General features: G+C 46.6%; 1 protein-coding gene across 1 annotated transcript in view; it reads right to left on the reverse strand.

Moving 5' to 3' along the window:
- Positions 1 to 3,998, reverse strand: part of LOC135175250 (nectin-3-like) — a 38,896-nt gene extending 34,898 nt beyond the window's left edge. The window contains exon 1 of the mRNA XM_064143120.1: positions 3,494 to 3,998. Within this exon, the coding sequence (XP_063999190.1) occupies positions 3,494 to 3,689 (196 nt within the window). The 5' untranslated portion in view covers positions 3,690 to 3,998. The remainder of the gene's footprint in view (positions 1 to 3,493) is intronic.
- Between the last annotated feature and the right edge of the window lie 13,256 nt (positions 3,999 to 17,254).

The following is a 17,254-nucleotide window of genomic DNA, read 5'->3' on the forward strand; positions in this document are numbered from 1 at the left end:
AAGGCAATACATTTTTGCTTCTCTTGCTACAGAACAAATGCTATCCAGTATCAGGGGATCAGAAAGAGCATAAGCTATATTTGGCCATATTTCTAAAGAGGATATTTGACTCTGGAATCTTACAAGAAATAGATCCTGCTAGAGCCTCCTTTTGTTCAATATCAATCTTCACACTCTGTGACAAAATTAAGTAATTTAAGGAGGCAAGGGACAAACACATTGCTTAAAATCAATAAAGTGTTCAACCTTTATGGAGCACAAGTGCTCAAATGACCATCACAATTCTTTAAGCAATCACCACAATTCTTTTAAAACACTCAAGAGCATTCAGATCTTACCAAGTCACATACCATTACACTTCATTCTTGGGAATACAGCAATACTGGCACACCATAACCCAAGATCTTAGTTGGCATCCTTGCTTTTCATTCCTCCCAAAACGTGTGATTACTATAACCTGTTGCAAGTTTGTCCCTGTGAGTTTTATAACCACTCCTTTCAGAGCAGCTTCAACTTGCATGATTTCCATGCAATGCTACAATCTGAAATCGTTTTGTCTAATATTTCAATAGCAACCAAGAACTATAAGCCTATGTGATCTATCTTATTAAAATGTTAGGATCTAGGTTGTTATTTTATGTTTACTTTACAGGAGCACCCCTGTCTAACAGTGAACATGAATGCGACAGACCTACCACAACAAAAAACTGCTCCAACAGCACACCTATTATTACACTGAATTACCCTGAGGACTGGCTTGACAAATATTTGGCTTCAGTTTTCTGGCTATTTACCAAACAATCCAGATTTACCTCTAACTCTGTTTGAGGTTACTGTTATTTCTACCAGCACAGTTGCTCTGTCTCTTCACAGGGAAGTTTCATACACTGCCCTACCTACAACCGAGCTCACCAGCATATCCTTCTCTCCAACGTTTTTAATACTATAGGAGGTATTCCTGTACCTTCTCTTCCCTCTGTCACATGGGCTCATCTGAAGCCTTTTAAAAAAAGCCACAATCATCACATTGTTTTTCCTTCACACTCCGCTGTGACTCACAGAAAGAATAAAAACGACTATGGCAAAACTCAGGGACAAAAGTAATCTTAAAAAAAAAAAACAAACTGATGAAAAAGTATCTGCCCCTGCTCCATACCTCACACTCCAAAAGTTATAATAGTCTTTTCAATTTCTTCTTTTAGCTACTGATTATACTTCCAAGTTTTGGGATGAAAAAAAAAGCATCGTTTCAACACGACATTCCCATTTGGGGCAAATATTCTAAAGTGTTAGCAGTCAAATTCCTATCTGCCAAAAGGAATCTGGGAAGACTGACATCCCAATTACACTCCTCAAAGCTAAAATTGCCTGACACAGGTGTTTCTCGAGTTCATTGTTAATGTTATCTTAACTTTGCTATGGTATTTTTACATGCAAATGTGATATCAAGCCTGAAACTTCACCTTTTTCATCACAAAAGAGTAGAAATCACCCTCAGAAAAGGAGGAGAATAGCCTGCAACCCACCCCTATGGAAATTAAGTCTTCAAACCTGAAGGCTTTGGAATGTTGCACCTTAATATTGAAAAAGTCGATTTACAACAAAGCCAAATACTGTATAGTTGTTTATCATCAACCGAGAGCTCTAAAGTTTTACATGTGGGGAAAGAAAATGTTGCTTGTTACTGTAAAAAGGAAGACAAATAGGTTTTTAATACTTCTTACAATGAGTACCTCCAAAGCACATACAGAAAGGTGATTAATGTTGTTTCAGCTACTTTAGCAGCAACTTAATACCTGATGATAGATTAGAAAAACAAGCAAGCCATCAATGCAGAGATTTAATCCTATAGCCATGGCATACTCTGTGTAACACAGGAATATTTCTACAGAAACAATTCAACTTTTAGGCTGCTTCACTAACATTTAATTTAGTTCACCTAAGGAAGCACTTCAGCAACGTTTGACTAAGGAGACAGGCACCTGGTCCTGCAAAGCTCCTGTTACAATAGAGCTGGCAGTTGCTACCCAGCCCGACCAGGATCAAATCTGTCCTCTTCACAAAATTTATGTAAGCAAAAGAATTGGCAGTGAACGCTCTTCCTTCTTCAAATTAAACCCTCTGCGCATCAAGACCCACTCTTCTGTCCTTCCCATAGCTGCCTTTATTTAGGGAGAGGCAGAACATCAGCAATCTACAGAGCTCTCCTGCAGCAAATGCCTGTGTTTAAGCAGATATTAGTAATGATCTTCTTTTCTGAGAGCTACATCATTGCCAGAGGGGGGAGACTACTCCATGCAGGAGCACAATCTTACAGTGGCTCTGCCTCAACTCCCTGAAAGAGCCTTTTCTCAGACTCCATACAACTGCTTTATGGTGCCTTACAAGTTCCTCGGTATTTTTATCACACCAGCCTCCTGAGACTACTTCCTCCAACTTGTGCATCCTTCCTTTAGGAGGGAAAGGACACGGTGTGTCCTACAATACAACCTCCCTGCCAACTGCTCAGCGCTGCGTCGGGAACACAACGGCAGAAGGGTTACTGCTGATGTGCTCCTGCCCAAGTCCACTTTGCTCCTCATCTTCCCCTGCTGTGAGAACTCCAGCCACCAAACGCACTGCACCGCATGCGGCGCAAAGCAGGACAATAAAGGCTGCTCGGATTTAGTTTGCAGCTACTAGGTGCTTCCTCGCTTTACGAAATCGGGGGGGTGCCGGTTGTTTCCAGCCCTACGGGGGGCCCGTGGTGCCCCCAACAGTGGCTGCTGGAGATGAGGGTGGTGCGGAGCAGAAGAGAGAAGCGACCTAACCCCGCAAGCCTGCAGCAATCTGCGCCGACCTCAGCCCAGTTGAGGAGCAGCGATGCGAGCCAAGCAACCCACCGCTACTGCCCGGGAAGCACCCCGGGCGCACGCAGCCCCGCCGCGGCCAAGCATCTCTGCACACAGTCGAGGATCCGTCGCTCGGGACGGAGCGGCCGCCCGCGAGGGGAAGCCCCAGCCCCGGATGAGCTTCCCCAGCCGGGGCGCGGGCCCGGCAGCCGCAGGAACTTGGCGGAGGCGCCCGCGGGGCGGCCCACAGCGAGTAACGGTCCCGCCGCAGCGAGCAAGCCCAGCGCCGGCGCCACGGCCCTCCCCACCCCGCCGCGGCCTCCGGGTCGCCCAACGTTCGCTCCCTCACCTTCGGCGAGCCCCGGGTGCGGAGAGCGCTGGGAGCGGGCTGTTTCTAGAGAGAGCAGAAAGCGCCGAAGGTCTCCCCGGCACTACGGGCTCCGGCTCGAGTCCCATCCTCCCGAATCGCTCCCGTGGCTCCGGCTCCGGCCCAGCCGCCCCCGCTGCTGGCGACACAGAACCGCCACCCCGCCCTGCTGGCCGCCCAAACTTTCCCCCAACTTGGCCGAGCCGCCCGAAGCTGCCGGGGCCCGGCTTCGGCTTTGCTCCTCCTCCTGCGCTCGCCCCTCACCCTGCCCCGCCCGCGGGAAAGTTTCACTCACCGCAGCAAAAGCGGCAGAGAACCAGCGCCAGCAGCCCCAACCGCGGCCCGGGGGACACCGCCGAGCGCACCCGGAGCCGCCGCCACCGGGAGAAGGCACCGCTGCTGGCCACGGGAGAAAGTTCTCGGGAAGCGGGAGGAGCTGGCGAAGAGAGAAAACCGGCCGTGGCCTCCGCAGCAGCTCCGGCTTCTGCCATCCTCCGGGCTAGGCTCCCAACCGCCGCCGCTACGACGCCCGCCCGCTGCCGCTGCCCGACCAGCCGCCACCTCTCCGCACCGGGCGTGTGTCACCGAGCAGGGAGGCGCTGCCCGCCGCTCCCGCCTCCTCCGGGCGGGCTGCACCACCGCGCCGCGGGGAGGGGGAGTGAGGCGTGTGCCGTGCGCGTCTGCCCCGACCCTCGCCCCCGGCCCCGCTTTTCACTGCCTTCGGTACAAGTCGCCTTGTCGCCGCCGCTCTCGGGCCGCTCCTAGGACTACAGAGCCGCTGCCGCGCAGAGTCGGGGGTCTCGTCGGTAGCGCGGGAGCAGAGGGACGCGGGCGGGCGGGGGCCGTACAGCCTCCCCCGGGGGCTGTTGGTACGGCCCGGTCCGGCCCGCCCCCCGCCCCGCCCGCCGCCACCGCCTCCAGCGGGGCCGGGGGCGCCGTTCCCCGCGGTCCGGTGTGGTTGACGGCTATCCCCCACTGCTCTGTGCCGCCCTTTCCTTGGACCCCGTCGGCCTCTGGCGCCTCTCCCGTCCCACCGCCGCCGCGCTTCCTCCGAGCGCTGTCCGAGGCCCTGCCGAGGCAGTGAACGGCTGGTGGCAGAGGGGGAGTCGAGCAGACCCGCAGATTGGGACCGGCCTGCAGCTCATGCCTCGGAGCGGTAACCGTTGGCTCCTTGTGCCGGTCCGCGCTCCCTGATGCCGGTCGGCGCAGCCCCTTCATCCGGACGGGCCGTGCCCTGCCCTGCCCCGCGGGACGCAGCAATTCGTGGCTGGGCCCCTGGCAGCGGATGCCGAGGCTTGGCCCCGTCGTTAAACTTCGCTGCTGTTGTGCCCCGTTGCTGACTCTGCCGCTAGCAGACCCTCCGTGAAAGACATGCGGCGCTGCCCAGTCCCCGCCGCGGTGCCAGGGACCGCGTTCCGCGGCACCTCCCAGCCTGGCTTCTGCGAGCACCGGGCAGCCGAAAGGCAGCGTCGGGCATAGGGGTTCGGGAAGGTGCGGACCCATCCTGAGCCCGCATGAGATGAGAGTTCCCAGAGGTGGGCTCTGAGTAGAGTCAGGGGATCTTGGACCCGGCGTGTGCCGGAACTTCCGAGGAACCGCTGATACTCGCGGGCAGCCCTGTCAGAGGGGCTGCGCGACCCGGGGGCAGCAGGGAGGGGACTGTCACCTGCAGGGTTCTGAGTTGGGATTCCCGCTCTGGGCATGGCTGGCATCCATGAGAGCACGGCTTCTCTAAAAGCAGTGGTGGTGCCCACCCACCGCGGGGGACGTGAAGGCTGTCATTAAGGTGGCAGGCTAAGGCTCCCGAGGTGATGTGGCGCTTGCTGCCTTTGCCAAAGCCCCGGGAGACCAGCGAAGGGCTGTCTCAGAATTAGAGCGGGCTGTAAGCAGGTCACGAAATTAAAGGTGGCTCTGCTCGGAGACAGTCTCTGTGTTCCCTATCAATGTGTGTCCATGGATCTGTAGAATCACAGTTAAAGAGAATAGTTTGAGTTGGAAGAGACCTTAATGATTATCGAGTTCCAAATCCCCTGTCATGGGCAGGGACACTTTCCACTACACCAGATTTCTCAAGGCCTTACCCAACCTGGCATTGAATGCCTCCAGGGAGGGATATCAACAACCTCCTGAGCTACCTTTTTCAGTGCCTCACCCCCCTTAGGGTAAAGAATTTCTTCCTAACAGCCAGTCTAAATCTTCCTTCGTTGATCTTCTGTCCATTCACTCTTGTCCTATCACTCCAAGCCCTAGCTTTCTTTTAGGCCCCCTACAAGGTACTGGAAGTCCTAGAAGCCATACATTTGACTTAGAAGCCAAAGTTTGTGGAAGCATCCATAGCCACACTGACCACCCTTCAGTTCTAGAACTGAATTGTGTCTGTGTCCTGACTGTCAGGAACACACTAAAATGTTCCTTATAGTTGTCCTTACCCACACCTATCTTCTTTACAGAATATCTAGGGAGCTCTGGAAGCAAATCCTCAATCTGGATGATGAGGGAATTAGAGCTGCAGGGCATATTTTACCCACCCCAGGTAGAGCCAACACCCTGCAAGGGCAGCTCGTGAACCGCTATACCCACATCAGATTTTTGACAGCAAAATACAGAAGCTCAAAAGCACTGATCATGCTTCTTTAAAGTGCAGATGTGCTTTTCCATGCCAGATGCACTGTCCTTGCAAAACTTGAAGGAAAATACTGAATATTTGTATAGACCACACCTGCTGTGGCATCTACTGGGAGCAGGTTCCACACAAGCCCACTATGTTCCAACACAGAGCAATATTCCACAAGGTGCTCCAATGGTGGACATTAGCAGCAGTGTCCCTTAAAGCCGTGCATGGCTATGTTTGTCAGATGCTCACCACAGGATGTTCTTTCCATCTTCAGCTATGCTGAATGTTTGCCAATTAACTGGCCTCATTAATTTGTAACTGTGAAACAAAACAGACTTCAGGCTAAGAGTTACTAGAGATGCACTGCTAGCTGTGTTCATAGCATCATAGAATCAAGCAGGTTGGAAGAGACCTCCAAGATCATCCAGCACAACCTAGCACCCAGCCCTAGCCACTCAACTAGACCATGGCACTAAGTGCCTCATCCAGGCTTTTCTTCAACACCTCCAGGGACGGTGCCTCCACCACCTCCCTGGGCAGCCCATTCCAATGCCAATCACTCTCTCTGGGAAGAACTTCCTCCTAACATCCAGCATGTACCTACCCCGGCACAACTTGAGACTGTGTCCCCTTGTTCTATTGCTGGTTGCCTGGGAGAAGAGGCCACCCCCCACCTGGCTACAACCTCCCTTCAGGTAGCTGTGCTGGATGTTCAATGGTCATCAACAATTTGTTATAAACCGACATAGCTTAGAGAGCATCCAAAGTTTTGTGGAATCAATGTAATTCCATAAATCTAATCCCCTTCAGGTCATTTCTGGGGCTCAGGATTACTGTGGATGCTGTCTGAAAGTGCCCAGATTTGCACAACAGTTTAAAGGGAAAAAAAGACATTTTCCCACTCTGATGATATTTTTGAATCCTGATCCTTTGTTGTTTGAATCTTTTGATTCCATGGAAACCAATATATTCCAGCATGCCAATAAACCTGGATAAATATAATACTGAATTCATCATTAGAGCTGAGTCTATACTGAGGGAATTTATACCTGGGAAAATTGATCAGCATAATGGCAGCAGAGTAAATGATACCAGTGCTCATGTCACATTCCAGGTAGATGTTTTAACTGAGTGTAATTGTTCCCTTTCTCAGTATAGATGGGTCCTGTACAGATCAGACCCTTTTTGTTAACAGTTAAAGCTAATTAGGTCTCCTAATTACATTTACACCAAGTTTAAAGCACTTTCAGGATGGGCAGGAAATATAATGTGGCCACAGAGTAATTGAGAGTGCAAGCCTTAAAATCCCATGTGTGACAACTGTAATCAAATTGTCATCTGCTGTTAGAGTTTCATTTCTTTACATTCCAGAACAACAAAAGGCATTAGGTCTTTTTAAAATCAAGTGATTTGAAGGTCTACTATCAAATATGTACCTGGATTCATGCAGGCTAAGGAAGCAAATGCAGTGTGTCATATTTAAACAGAGCTGTGCCCAGTCCACAGGTAACGTCCGCCAGTGCCAAATTCAGCACTGTTGTAATCAGGCATCCTGGGGACTTGGTGATACACAAGGAAATTTGACTTCATGATATCAAGGCTAAATTTGGCTCCCCAGTGCTTAGAACAGTCCTGAAGGCATTATGCTCCAAACAATTAATCTTGCACAGTATTGAATAAATGCATATAGGGCACATTGCCTCAGTTTGGGTAAAGCTGTTGTTACTGGCATTTTTTTGCAGTGAAAAGATGTTTTCTATGGTTGGCAGCAGTGCTGTTCAAAGACATCTTTGGATTGTAAAAATTCAAAACACTATTTTCACTCCAAATTTCCATCTCTGGTCATTGTCCACCCACCTGCCCTCCCCAACAGTGGGGGAAAAAAAGGCAAAAAAAACCCCTTACCCCAATTTAGTGCAGGGTCTTTGGCAAGGATTTGCTTCTCTATTCTTAACCCTTGTGGTCTTTTGGAAACAAAGTCCTGGAGCAGTGTGAAATTCACTGATATGCATAGCATTGGAAGTGACAGCCTGGATTCCTGCTGGAGAGGAGGACTATTCACTACAGTGGGAATGTGCACCTCGATGTGCAGCAGAACAATGTGCCCTTCCAAATAAAGTGACACCAACCCAACCCCACGCCAAGGCTGCTTTTTTTCCCCGCGCACTTCCAGCTGGATGAGATGTTCTTACAGAGTTTCTGCACTCTGCTAACAGGAGGCTGTGTTTCTTCATCCTTCCGCCAGCTGAAGGCAAAATAGTTGTGTCTTAGGGTGTACCTCAGCAGAACTGTACCAGAGTTGCTGTTTTCTGTGCTGAATGGAGAAAGGTGACTGATTTCTTATCTGGAAAGCCACAGCAAAGCATCTCTGTAGGCTGAGCAGCAGGCGTGATTGACGGCAGTCCCAGCAAGACCAGAGAACGTGGGCTGCATGTTTATGCGACCCAGTGGTGGACTCAGTGCTCTAATCATCCAGCAACATGTTTGGAAGGGCTCAGACAACACCTCTCAGTGCATAGAGTTCGGCTTATCCTTGGCAAGGTCTGTTTTAAGTCGTGTTGGACGCACAGAGGGATTTTTCTGGGGAAGGATGCTCTCTAACCAAGACTGTTATAAAGAAATGTCCAGGATTAAGAATGTATTGCAAAGCTGGATTATTCTCGTGTTTCCCAGCTCTTTGCATACAGCATAGTGCAGAATCATCTGAGTTGTCATCTCTTAGAAAGATCTATCATAATATTTTGATTCCAATCATAAGCAAGCCTAGCCAAGAATAACACGCATACAGTCACACGGTATATGATAATTTTCAAACCCATTTGCCCAATACTTTGCTTATTAAAGATGACATCCCTAAATCTCGTTTCAACCAAAGAGCATCCCTTTCAGGAGACAGCTGAGTGACTGACTCTGGCTTCACTGCAAAGCATGCTTAGAGAATTGTTTCTCTTGCATGCGGAGTGGGCCTGCTCTCACACGTTTGTGCCAGAGCTTTTATGTGTCTCAGGAAAGTCCCAAAGCTCATGCCTTTTCCAGAAAAGAGTGATGCATTTACTGACAAAGTCACCCATGCTTCTTACCCATGGTCAAGTGTACACACCATCCAGTCTGCAACTGAGATTTCCACTGTCTCACCAAGAACTATAAGACTCCCAGCCAATAAGTAAAGTTCTCGTGCATTTCTGACAGGCAAAAAACAGTAGGTGAGGAGGTGGTATGCTTTCCAGTTAGATCTCTCTGTTTGCCACTTGCCTCATTAAGAGGACAAAAAACTTAAGGATTCCTCTCTGAAGAATATCTGCATGACAATGCTTCCTGTTTTGTTTTTTTTCTGCTCTGAACAGAAGAAATTCCATCTAAACATGAAGAGGAATTTCTTTAAGAGTGTTGGAGCACTGGAACAGGCTGTCCAGAGAGGAGTCATATCTTCATCTCTGGAGGCTTTCAAAACCCTCCTGGATGTGTTCATCCCTGTGTGGCCTTTCTTAGGTGAACCTGCCTTGTCAGAGAAGCTGAACTTGATCTTCAGAGGACCCTACCGTTCTGTGATTCTATGATTCTATTTACTGCAGTCTTTTGCTGTCCTCCTGCGTGCCTATTTCCTTGCCTTTCTCTCCTCCTTTGGTTTGTGCATACTTATATTGAAGTGTGATATTTTGTATCAGTAAACAGAAAACACCCTTGATTTGTAAGTGTCTGTATGGAGAAATGCACAATTTGCTTGTTTTGTTCTAAAATTACTACATTTCTTCCTAAGTGCACACATCTGATACTGAAGATGAGCATGAAGAGAGCACAGGAAGGCAAGAGAGAGGAAAGTGAAGAGCACAGGTGGGGAAAAGAAAGGGAATGAGGGCTGCTGCCACTAGGTTTCAGAAGTAGCGTGCATCACAGTGAGAAGAAACCCAAAGGACAGGACTCTGATCTCTAGTTGGGGAGTAGCTGGTCTGGCAAAGGCAGGGTGCGAAATCTTGCCTTTAGTGTCACTCCCCCTGGGGCAACTCCCCAGACAAAACTGGTAGCTGGCAGCAGAGGCTGTTGCCAGCCTGCTTGGGTGCCAAGTGGACATCCCTGTGCTGCAGTGCCAATTCCTTGCCCTTGGCAGTAGTATCTCCAATAGTCAAAATGATGCCCTAGGCACAGCTCCTGACTGATTTTCCTGACCTGTTACCTCACCCAGCCGCCGAGTGATGTGATGGAGGAGCTGTTTACCCTAGGCAGTCCTGCTTCAGCCCTTTAAGAGGATTCTTGCTGTCCCCAGAGATGTTTCTCGTAGGACTAGAGAACTGAAACGAATCTGCCGTTCTAAGGTTCACAAAGAAGAAAGGTGGACTTCAGGGGGAAAAAAAGAGTCTCTTGCCAACGAGGCCACGGTTTTGTAGTACATGCCTACATTTCACACTGATACTTTTATTCTCTCCATCACTGGCATGATCCAGCAGGTGATCCACCTCCCAGCAGGAGGTGAGTTCTTGGTTCAAGAAGAAGGGAGTTTTAACATTCATTTTAATGAGAGCCTTTATTCATTTTCAGTATCGGCACTGTTACACCAGCTTCATTTAATTATGGGAGAATAAGCAGGTTTAGAATTCCCCAGAGGAGCTTGCTGTCTTTTCAGCTCAGACTTTCTCTCTTCATCTTCTGAACTGCTCCTCCCTGGTCTTTTAATTTTCCTTGAGAGTGTTTATTCTCATCCTTAGAAATGAGCACATCTTTGTGAGATTTTAGCTACTACAAATGGTTATCATTTTATTACTTTGCTTTTCTTCTTTCCCACTGTCCTTTCCTCAACTAATTCGTTGTCAAATGCCACAGGTTTTCCAGAGTATTATGAGTGGTTTTGCCTGCCTGTGCCCTAGAATTTGTATGATATGAAAATGCATCAAGGTGACTGCAGTAACCTGCTGTATTACTGCTGCTCATATCCATGGTTTGGACTTGAAACCAGATTAACTTCTACAAATTCACAAACCAGCATAAGACTGAAACATGTCATGGTTCACTGAGAAAAAAGTCCCCTTAGTATAGTTGTAGGTTTCTGCTGCATGAAGCCAATGCACATTGCAGTTTCTATTATGCCATTTTTTAGTAACCATTAAAAAAAAAGTAGCTTTGGCTTGAATTTAAATGAAACTCTACCATTACCTAGAAATGTTGGACCAGATGGTCCTTGGGGTCTCTTCCAACCTGGCATTCTGTGGTTCTGTTTCAGTTTTTGAATGATTTTCAAGCATGTTTTAAATCACTTATAGATCAAGTATTTTAAAACTTTGGAGTGGCAAAGAGGAATATGCATTAATTTTAGACAGCTATTTTTATCCTTTTACATGCCTGATTGAATTCAGAATTTACCCTTCTACTTTCAGCCTGAAAAGAGTAGCTCAGAAAGCACCTACATGCTTTTGATCCTTTGGAAAAAAAACCCACCTTTGTAAACTGACAGAACCTTATTAAACTTTAAAAACAAGTCTCTGTGCACAAAGAGTGCTTCATTTCTATACAATTATTTTGATAGATGCTGTTAGAACCCTAAGGAAATATATAAAGCTCTGCTTTGACCTCAGTGCTCTTTGGTCTGTCTCGAGGTGTGCCTTTGCACAGAGAAGTCTATCAGTGCCCATGGAAAGTGTTGCTGAAGTTGAAGTCTTCATCTACATGAACACCTTGCACTACTTCAACTGCTCCCATGCACAAGAGAAAGCTGATGGATACAACTCCTGATCCCTGTGAGGAAAAAAGAGGGTCTTTATTGATAATAACTCCACCTAAACTGCAATTATATAACTGTTTTGCCTGGAAATCAGCTCATGATCCAAATCCTTATATAACAAGTTAAAAATCTGTGCACATAAAGAGTGGATATTTTTTGTTGTTGTTGTTGTTGTTGTCATCCAGCCAAGATATGGGAAAAATGTAATTTCAGTTTGTGCTGGTTTCTGGCTCATTGAAACATTTTAATGAGAGAAATTAGATCATTGGTTGTAAAAAGAAAATAATGATAGAGTCTGTATCTATCATTGGTTTGCTAACAGGGATAAAAAGCCAAAGTACAAACTATTTGTTCCTCTTTGCTTCTGAGTACTGGATCTTTTTGCTTTGCTCTCTAATATCTTCCACTAACCTTGGCTAACATATAACAAGTAAGCTTTGTTGGTTGTTTTCTGTCTGGAAGAGAAAGAGTGGCATTGGCCCCTTTTGGGCTTCTTTTGTTTGTCCAGGAGGGAATTTAGAGTTCTGTATTGTTTCTAATTTGTATATAATTGCAAATACTTGTAAATGTATTGTGCATCTATGCTTGTACATTTGCTTTGCTGTAAATACAGCTTCATCTTACTTCCAAGCTGTCTGTGCTGCTCTTATAAATTTCCATTGGGGGGTGGAGGGAAAGTTCACAACCCACTACACAGTTGTGCTGAAAAAAATAGTGTTCAGGTTTTTGACCTTTTACAAACATTTCTGACTCTAGCCAGTTTGGTCAGTTGCTAAACAAAAAATGTCACTTGAATGTGTAACATCAATGTTTCATTTTGGAAGTATTCAGCATTTCAATGTTTTACTCCACCAGAACAAGGCATTCTATCATTTGCTGGAAAATGTCCCAAATTTAGAATGTTTTCAGATTCTGCAAAAAAAGAGGTTGGGAATAATGTTAGGTTTGCTGGGGGAAAGGTAGGGAGAGGAGGAGGAGGTGGACAAGGGGTAAGGGACTAGAAGAGCAAGGGTACACCTGCACTGTATTTAAGAGTTCACAAAGCCTCAGAATTTTTTCCCCCTTAATTTATAGTAATCCACTCAGAAAAGATTAAGTAATCCAACATAGGCCACCCTGCAATAGAAATGCCAAAGTCCTCTTTGCAGCTTACACAAAATAAAGCAGTTTAAAGGAAAATTTGGTGTGAGATGTAAACCTGTCTGGATGCGTTCCTGTGTGACCTACTCTAGGTAATCCTGCTCTGACAGGAGGGTTGGACTAGATGATCTTTCAAGGTCTTTTCCAAGCCCTAACATTCTGTGATTCTGTGATTTTGTGTGTCCAACTGAAATGCCTGATATTCCTCTAATGTCATCATTTAGCAGACACAACCTAAGATTAATGCTGGTTTAAGTGGTGAAAAGAACTTATGTCACTTTAAGTGTGAAAAGAACCCAGTTAAAAGAGAGCAAACTTGCTGTAAGCTGCTTGGTACATATAAATGCCTTGAGAAACTAAGGTTCTAAACCATATTTCTGCTGCCCACAGACTCACACCAGCTAATGCCTCATAAAATTAGCTGCATCCTCAACTCTATCCTTCAACAGCAGGTTGGAAGGCCTAATTATATATTTAATTATCTGGGGTTTTTTTGGTTGTTTTGTCAGCTCATTTACATCCAACTACATTTAACAGCATGTCATCTGGGATCAATTCTTCAGCAGTGATTTCATGATAGTTTCTGTATAGTGTAGCTTTGGTGTATCCACCCTGTTCCCACCCTGGAGCGTATGGCGCCTCTTTTTTGCAGACATCAGAATTAAAGGACCAGCCTTAAACAAGAATCTCATGGCTTTTGACAGTTGCCAATCCTAGAGCTGTTTGCAAATGGTTTGGATATCAGTTTCACTTCTGGACTGCAAGTGCTTTGTTAACATCTGCCCTGCAGCGCCCGATCATTCTTTAACAATGATTTATTCATGGGTCTATATTTTGGTGTGAAATCCAAAGTGGGCTTTCAGCTGCAGAAGGAGCAGAGCAGGATGAGCCACAGGCAGTCACACTTTGCATGTGAAAGGGACAAGACTGTGATTTCTTTGTTTTCTCTGGAAATCCTGGGCATAACAGGTAGGATGGCAAAAATGAATTGAGGCCTTTGTTGTGATTCTCCCTCAGCCAAAGAGCCCTGCCTCTGCTCACATACATTGCCTACCAAACGTTGTTTAAGGATCTTTGTGCACCAGCTGCTGTCCTGTTTCACTTCTTCCTCCAGCTAAGCTCTCAAAACAATCTGATGAGCATGAAGAATGATGCCAAGCTGACAAATCCTGGTTTTTCTTATCTTTCTCTCAGAGTTACCTCGTCTTCAAGCTCCATGACAGTGACTGGGCTCATTCCTGGGGCAATAAGAGTCTTCAGCCCCTTTATCTCCTGATTCTAAAGGGCTAGAATACCATTTCATAGAATCACACAGTGGTTTGGATTGGAAAGGACCTTAAAGATTATCTAGTTCCAGCTCCCTGCCATGGGCAAGGACACATCCTATTAGACCAGGATGATCAATGCCCTGACCACCCTGACCTTGAGCACCTGCAGCAGCAGACATCCACAACCTTCTTGGGCAACCTGCTCAGGTGTCTCACCACTCTCATTGTAGAGAATTTCTTCCTAACATCCATCTAAATCTCCCCTCTTCTAGCTTTAATCCATTCCCTCTCTACCTATCACAGCAAGCCCTTGCATTTGGTACCTATTCCTGGTTCCATGAACAACCACAAACAATGTTATTTACCATCATGTGGTTCAGAAAGGGCAGCAGACAACTCATGAGCTGCATTTTCAGAGAAGTCTCCACATGCCCTCCATTAGATTTCTGCCATTAGCCTTGACTGAGCTGAGTTTTGGTTGTGTCAAGTCAAAATGGCCATTTACTGTTGTTCCTCTAATATCAGTTATGTTCTCTTTCTGCTTGCAATTAATTAAATGAAATTCATAACAACTAAAGTAGGAAATACAGAGCAACATCATATAGTCCCAATGATCCCTAACTGCTACTGCTCCAAGTCATAGAATCATAGAATCATAGAATCAACCAGGTTGGAAGAGATCTCCAAGCTCATCCAGTCCAACCTATCCCCCAGCCCTAGCCAGTCAACTAGACCATGGCACTAAGTGCCTCAGCCAGGCTTTGCTTGAACACCTCCAGGGACAGTGACTCCACCACCTCCCTGGGCAGCCCATTCCAATGCCAATCACTCTCTCTGCCAACAACTTCCTCCTAACACCCAGCCTATACCTACCCTGGCACAACTTGTGACTGTGTCCCCTTGTTCTGTTGCTGGTTGTCTGGGAGAAGAGACCAACCCCCACCTGGCTACAGCCTCCCTTCAGGTAGTTGTAGACAGCAATGAGGTCCCCCCTGAGCCTCCTCTTCTCCAGGCTGCACACCCCCAGCTCCCTCAGCCTCTCCTCATAGGGTTTGTGTTCCAGGCCCCTCACCAGCTTTGTCGCCCTCCTGTGGACACCTTCCAGCACTGCAACATCTCTCCTGAATTGAGGGGCCCAGTCTGACTGAGTCATCTGATTTCAGCTACACTATCACCTAGAATGGTTGGATCAGATGATCTTTGAGGTCCCTTCCGACTTGGATTCTGTGACTCTTTGGAGCATTTCACATTTTCCATGAACTGAAGACTGGTACCATGCTTTAGAAAGGCTTTTCTAGTCTGTTTAAGTAAACTGCATAAATATTTTGGATTATATGAGTAGTGCAGTCATTCTAACAGGTCTTGTTGGGGAGAAGAGGTATTCAGGAATAAACACCAACATAAAAATTAGCCTACAGGAATACGTAGAATTTCAGTGAGAAAGTAAGGATGTTTTCACCAGGACAGACAACACTGACACTTAAATAGCACAAAATATATAACCAGTCAATTTTTTCCACAGATCCTTAGCTGAGATTGGTCTGCCCAAACCCTAACAGCTATTTTAGCTGATTTTTATGGTCTCATCCTTTCAGTTTCCCATGAGAAGTCTTAATCAAAGTTGTAAGCTCTCAGGAAGACAGATGAATAAAAATGCATCTCCAAATTCAGAATGACTTGCATTTTACTGATGATATTTTTATTAATCATCTTAGAAATGAGCAAGGAAACCAGCTTGTTTGGGACAATAATAAACAATTTCACTTGTAACAACATGAACTGTAAGAGCTGTGATAGGGTGAGAGGCAATGCATTGAAGCTTGAGGAGGGCAGATATAGACTGGATATTGGAAAGAGATTCTTTCCAGTCAGGCTGATGAGACACTGGCACAAGTTGCCTAGGGAGGTTGTGGATGCCCCCTCCCTGGAGGTGTTTGAAGCCAGGTTGGATGAGGCCTTGAGCAATCTGGTGTAATGGAAAGTGTCCCTGCCCATGGCAGGGTGTTTGGAACTAGATGATCTTTAAGGTCCCTTCCAACCCAAACTATTGTATCCATCTATGAATCTATAAACTGGGATGCTGGCATTCTGGAAGGTTGTGTGAGGAGAAGAGGTGATTTTGGTGCTGTCTTTACCAGAAGACATGGCACTTGCTCTCTCAAGTGTGGAAAAGAGTATAAATTACCTACTGTGTAACTCCTTTCCAGGAGGAAAAATGCTGTAGTCTTTCATTTCAGTATGGTAGAGGCAACTTGTCTTGCAACTTTGATCCTGCAAAGGCTTATGCATCTGCTTTATTTTACAGGTATGATTAAAAAACAAGATGTCACTGACAGATCAAGTTCATTCTGTGTGTTAAGTTTAGCAATAGAAACCCTGGTCTGACTGATTGTGGTGAGCTGGGGCATTACAACAAAGCTATTTTTTTTAATCAGAAAAAGTAAGTGAATTTAAATCAGACTTTCTCACAAGAGAGTGTGCACTGTGTTCAAAGAGGCTGAGACAATTGGTGAGAGTGAGGATCTCTGTCCTGGTGTTGCTGGTCAATCTCTTCTCTGAAGTTACTAATGGCAGGAAAAGTGAAAGTGGCCTGAAATTGTGCTAGGGGATGTTTAGGTTGGATATCAGGAAAACTTCCTTTCCTGCAAGAGTGGTCAGTGCAACCAGTGACCTAATGCCACTATGGCCTTTAAACCATGTTCCAAAGTGCCATGTCCTCATATTTCTTGAACCCCTCCAGGAATGGTGACTCCATCATCTTCCTGAGCAGCCTGTTCCAATGCCTGACCACTCTTGCAGCAAAGAAACTTTTCCTGACATCCCACCTGAACCTCCCCTGGAACAACTTCAGACCTTTTCCTCTCCTTCTAGAAGCTGATATTAGGGAGAAGAGACCAACCCCCACCTCATTCCAACCTCCTTTCAGGGAGTTGTAGAGAGCAATGAGGTCTTCCCTCAGCTCTTCTTCAGCCTAAATAACCCCAGTTCCCTCAGCTGCTTCTCAGCAAATGTATTCTCTAGACCCTTCACCATCTTCATTGACCTTCTCTGGATGTGCTCCAGCACCTCAACATCCCTCTTGGAGTGAGTGGCACAAAACCAAGTATTTGAGGTACAGTCACACTAGTGCTGAGTACAGGGGCACAATCACTTCCCTACTCTGCTGCCCACACTAGTACTGATCCAGGCCAGGATGCTGGTGGTCTTCTTGGCCACCTGAGCACATTGCTGGCTCATGTTCAGCTGTTGTCAACCAGCATCCTGAGGTCCTTCTCCACCAGACTATTTGAGACACAAACACAGACTGTAACTTGGGCAAAGAAG

This window comes from Pogoniulus pusillus, chromosome 5 (assembly GCF_015220805.1).
Source record: "Pogoniulus pusillus isolate bPogPus1 chromosome 5, bPogPus1.pri, whole genome shotgun sequence".
Lineage (NCBI taxonomy): Eukaryota > Metazoa > Chordata > Aves > Piciformes > Lybiidae > Pogoniulus > Pogoniulus pusillus.